Source organism: Glycine soja, chromosome 11, assembly GCF_004193775.1.
Source record: "Glycine soja cultivar W05 chromosome 11, ASM419377v2, whole genome shotgun sequence".
NCBI lineage: Eukaryota > Viridiplantae > Streptophyta > Magnoliopsida > Fabales > Fabaceae > Glycine > Glycine soja.
The window spans coordinates 39,524,174-39,529,568 of NC_041012.1; the positions used below are offsets into that span (position 1 = coordinate 39,524,174).

The 5,395-nt window shown below is 32.7% G+C and overlaps 1 protein-coding gene across 1 annotated transcript; it reads right to left on the bottom strand.

Moving 5' to 3' along the window:
• Positions 1-1,450: 1,450 nt before the first annotated feature.
• On the bottom strand, positions 1,451-4,988 carry LOC114375798. The gene is made up of 3 exons (XM_028333659.1): positions 4,513-4,988; positions 3,090-3,218; positions 1,451-2,639 (listed from the first exon to the last, which is right to left on the bottom strand). Exons 1-3 carry the CDS (start codon positions 4,804-4,806, stop codon positions 1,818-1,820), a joined length of 1,245 nt encoding a protein of 414 aa, XP_028189460.1. The 5' UTR covers positions 4,807-4,988; the 3' UTR covers positions 1,451-1,817.
• Between the last annotated feature and the right edge of the window lie 407 nt (positions 4,989-5,395).

Sequence of the window (5,395 nt, forward strand, 5' to 3'; positions counted from 1 at the left end):
TACTAATTATGTTTATTATAATGTATGATTAAATTAATTTGATAATACAAATTAAATTTTTGTGCCAGATATTACATAGTGATGATTTGCTATTTAGTATCTACTTCTAGAGTCCACAAAATTTTCTCAGTTTAAATTTTTGGGTCATTTGATATTAGGCATTTATATCCAGCACTTCTACTATTACATCGGACATTTCTCATTGTATTTCAAATATAAATTTACATTTTAGAATTAACTTTTCAGAATGGGAGGTGCAGAATAATAATGAGGGTGCATGATACAATAGCCTTGATACTGTTAAAAAGTGGGCTATCTATTAACACATTACGGAGTGTGGGCTCATGCTCAAAGTCCACCTTGATCCATATTATAGGGAGGTTGTTGCTTCCTGCACCTCCAAGTAGCATCTTGGACCCTTTTTGGATTTTTTTTACCTTTTGTATTGGACATTCAAGAAGCTGGAATCTGTAATCATTCTGGAATGCAATTTTATATTCCAGATTGATCATTCTGAAAGCTAAAAAAGAGGTGTTGGAAAAAACTAGGACGTGCAAGAAACAACAACCTTATAGGGAACTAGGAAAGGCCTGGTTTGGATGGGTGACAAGTGTTAAAGCTTTCTACACCTCATAAAAATCAAGGTGCACCTCCATTACATTCCCAAAAATTCAATCCATGAAATTAATGTCTCGAATATAAAGGAGGTGCACCATGATTTTTATGGAGTGCAGGAATAAACATCCATGCTTTATGACTCATGTTTTCACTAGTGACTCGCAAGGCATCATTTTTTCTCTCCTCTTAATATGTTATAAGTGTCAAGTATTTATAGGTTTTGTCAGGGTTAATTTTGGTTAAAGAACCACATTGATAATTTTTAGTAGGATTTCTCCTTTTAACTAGTTTTTTTTTTTTTTTTTTCTATTTGCAAAGCTTGAACCCAAGATTTACTTAAAACATCTACTTCTAGTTCTACTTGTTTCAACTACATATAGGTTACAAGGCATAACTTAATAAAAAAATGTTTCAGTTTTTTTAAAAAGGGAAATTTTGTAGTTTTCCAACAAATCTGAAGGTTTTGGACTTTGGGCACTGTTATTTCTTTTAATCAATATACGTAAATGAGTTTCCATTCAGTGAAGTTTTTTTTTTTAAAGGCCCATTTAATGGAGCTATATTTCTTCCATTCCTTTCATATATCCAAACTTATTTATCCCCAGCAAATAACTGTTTCAAAATCTTTAGATTTTTCAAGATATCATATATAGCACCTCTCTAAAAAAAAGAATAAGTCAATCACTCTCAATTATTTCCAAAGAAAATATTGTATGAACCACTATGCCATTAATTCAACACGAGAAAGAAAAGAGAAAAAAGAGAAAGAAAATAACAAGGTATAATAAGTGATATAACATTATAAAAAGAGATATAGGAAACAATAGGTGTTCATAAAATATTCATAAAATGGAAATATATATTCATAGATAGACTCATTTCCAGATGCTGTATGGCTTTATACTGTGAATAGAATCGACAAAAAGGTTGAAGTACTGACCTTACTCATGTCACAGGGTTTATATAATAATTTCCACACACTTTTTTTCTTCTCTCTCAATCATGTTACTTATTTTTATCATCAATTTCTTCAATTTTCTTTTCTTATTTCTTCCTCTGCGTAGAAACGACTGAAAGGTTGAAAAGTGGAATTACAACCAGACCATTGTTCTATATTTATTTGTGTATCGACGAAAGGCAGAAAACTGTTCATACCATGTTCCTAGAATATTGTGAACTATATATATCTTGGAAGTTTTTTAGACATCAAAAGAAAGCTCCATAACACGTTGAATATTCAATGATTCAACTTCTTGTTTGATCAACTCAGCATCCTCTAGTTCCGTAGTGTCAAGTTCAGCACCCCTTGATATCAAGAACCTTTCAAGAGAAGCAGCAAGTTGCACCAACCGGTTATACTTGTCTTCAAGAACAAATTGTGCATCAACAAGCTTCATTTGCACGCGTTCTTCGCGCCAAAGTTCAGCCATTTGCATCATGTTCCTCTCTTCTTCCACTTCCTCGCAAATTCTCTTGGACTCACTTAGTATTACTGTAAGCTTAGCCTTGTCTTCTCCTATTTGCATGGCTAGTTCTTCGCACATTTCCTCCATTAGTTCTCTCTCTTTCTTATCTTTCTCGCAGTTTGTCATAAACTGCTTCCTTAATAAGTTGGCTTCAGCTAGTTCATGCACCAATTTGGTGTTTAGTAACTCCATCCTCTCTCTACTTCTTCTTTCCCTTTCCAACTTACCCTTTAATTCACCTATTGTTGCTTTAATCTTGTGGTGTTCCTTGCTCTTCAAAAAGATTTTGTCATCTTTGAGATTCTGCAAAAAATGTTCAACGTTTTTCTGGATGGTCTTTTGCTCTGCTTTGAGTTTATTGATGGATCTTTGAGCTTGAAGGAGTTCTTCTAGCAAAGTGGAGACAACAGAGTTATGGTCACCTACTAATTTTTTGTCTTCGAGAAGCTTCCTGCTATGGATCATGATGAACTCATTGGATGCTTCATTGAGAGTAGGGCTCCATTCTGTGGCCATTTCTTTTGAACCATTGAGATGTGGCATAGAAGATTCAAGCTGAAAAACAAAAGCCACAAAGAACATAGATTGAAATGTGGAATCTGTTTTTGATAATTGATCTATTACTTAAACTTCACATTTACACATATTTAACTTTCAACAATTATGAGAAACAAATGAGTGTTGCTTCACAAGATTACATGTTTTGTTATTTTAAAATGAGACTCAAGTATAAACTTCTAGACACACAATCCTACTTATGGATAAAAGAATACCTTGCTCCATTCTAGACTTTACTTACTACATCCAAGAGTATTCTATTATTAACTAAAAACAAGTGTTCAGAAAAAGTCCACACTGCTTACTTCTTAGATAATACATTTCCAGAAATTTTTTTATAGAGATCATGAGGATTTTAAAAATCAATTTGTAGGATATTTAACACGTACAATCTCAAGTAGCTGATGCAATTTAAATAATAATGAGCAAGTAATTACTAGCTTGTACCTCAGATCGAAGTCCGTTTCTTGAACGCAAGATGGTTATTGGCCTCTTTAGCTGATCCTTGGTCTCTTGAAACTTTTCACCAGGTTTGTCATAATGGGGAAACCTGATCTTTGCATTTCCATTAGCCAGCTGAAACAGACATGCATACAAAAATATTATAGTTACAACGACAAAATTAAACTAATATGATATATATATCTGTGTGTGTGCGACAAAATTAAACTAATATGATATATATATCTCTCTCTCTGTGTGTGTGTGTGTGTGTGTGTGTGTGTGTGTGTGTGTGTGTGTGTGTGTGTGTGTGTGTGTGTGTGTGTGTGTGTGTGTGTGTGTGTGTGTGTGTGTGTGTGTGTGTGTGTGTGTGTGATATCTCTGGTGGTTCTAATGGTTATTTTGAAATGGGATTTTGGATAGAGATGAGTTGTTGGACTAGCTTCAAATTTAGATCATGGTGTGAGATCACGTCTATGTTTGATGGTTTTTGTATTTTCTTCATGCTAGAAACTAGAAAAGACATAAGAGAGAATGAAATGAAAATGATAGTCCCCCGTATTGGAATTTAAAAGAAGTATTGTATGAATAGACAAAAATAAGAAAGTAAACTATTGAAAAACAAAGGAGAGTTCTTCTCCCCCGTTTCTCCCGAACTTTTTTAAAGGAAAAACGTTGTGTTCTATTTTTTTCCCCTTCCTCCTTATCTATTCTCTTAAATAAATAAATAAAAATATTTTTTTACCTATTTCTCTTTACTCAGTTTCTCTATTTATATTGAAATAAATGATGTGTTATGTGCCGTATGATTTTTCCACCAAAAATAAAAATATGCCCTATGATTTGTTTAAATTGCTGACTCTGCAGATTGGGTTGTACTGGGGGTTGGGCACTCATGGTTCTCCTTTTAATGAAGTTATTAATTATTCAGTTTTATTTTTTAAATAGGGTCTACGGATGCGTCGTCAGTCCAAATACAGAAGATAAAAATATCATTCTATCACTTTTCTAGTACTCTTTTACCAAAAGAATATTCCCCAAAGAGGTTAAAAACCTTGAGAAGAATTATATAGTACTATTATATTATTATAGTATTTTAATATTACATTCATATTTTAACATAGTTACTTGCGTGTTCGGTTTCACCATTTGTGACGTGATTTTCAAAAACTAACAGTTCTAACTTTCATTTCAACCAGTTTTTAATCATGCACTGCATTCATATTTTATATTTTATATTATGTTACATTTCTTCACATATGACTAACGTTTTAAATATCGGTCACAATTGTTGTCATATTTGTTGATATCAGGATAAATGATAAACAAGTGAGACCGATATGATTTCAATATATTGTGATCCAAATCTGTGTTGGGAAATCTTATTTAAAAGCTTGAATATGGTATGATATATACTACTGGTACATACCTGGGACATGGAGGAAGGAAAGGAGCTGCGTCCAAAAGCAGCAGCATGATGATCCCTTGAGACTTGAATATACTGCATCTGCCACAACCCAGCAGCGAGCTTCCTCGCAGAAACCTCACTTTTCTTGGAACCACCTTCCCAAGAATTCACAACTGGGGAACTGCAATTGCCATCACCACCACCAGAGTGTTTCTTGTGGGTCCCCCTCCTGCGGCCAAGGGCGATCGTCACGGCTGAGTTTTGATGTTTTCGGCTGCGAGGTATTGCCTGAATGTTGTTGTTGCTTGATGCCATGAAAACAGAAAAAGAAAGAAGGCTCAATGCAGAAGAAGAAGAAGAAGAAAGGAAAGCGAAAACATGAGAGGAAACAAACAAAAGTAGGTTAGCATTTAGGAATGTTTCAGTCTGGTGAGTGATCACCTACTGATCCCTGTATCTATCTCATAGCAGTCGTTATAATGCTTTACCCAAAAATGAAGTGGATTGTCCGTACGAGAAGAAAAATAAAATAAAAAGAAAGAAAAAAAAACGGCATATGATAAAAACAGAAGAAAAAGTATAATGAAATAGTTTAACAATGGTTATGAAATCAATTTTATAATATCATCCAATTATAAAATAACGTTATGAATTTATAATTCACCATTATAAAAGTTAATAAATTTGTTATATATGATAATTTATGAAGATAAAAAAATTTATGCATTAATGATAATTTATACAGTCATCTTATTACAACTCATCATATATAATTATTAACTTTTAAAATAATTATATAAAAATAATTTAAACGATAATTTATAAATAAATGATAATATAAAACTATTTTACATGCATATGCATAAACATTAAATTCATTCATGATTAGATATTAGTATAAAAT

Excerpts from the sequence above, each read along its gene's own strand:
- LOC114375798 (XM_028333659.1), bottom strand. The coding sequence starts at position 4,806 with ATGGCATCAAGCAACAACAACATTCAGGCAATACCTCGCAGCCGAAAA. Across the intron at positions 3,219-4,512 it reads TTCCTTCCTCCATGTCCCAG|CTGGCTAATGGAAATGCAAA; the intron begins GTATGTACCAGT and ends TGTCTGTTTCAG. Across the intron at positions 2,640-3,089 it reads GAAACGGACTTCGATCTGAG|CTTGAATCTTCTATGCCACA; the intron begins GTACAAGCTAGT and ends TTTGTTTTTCAG.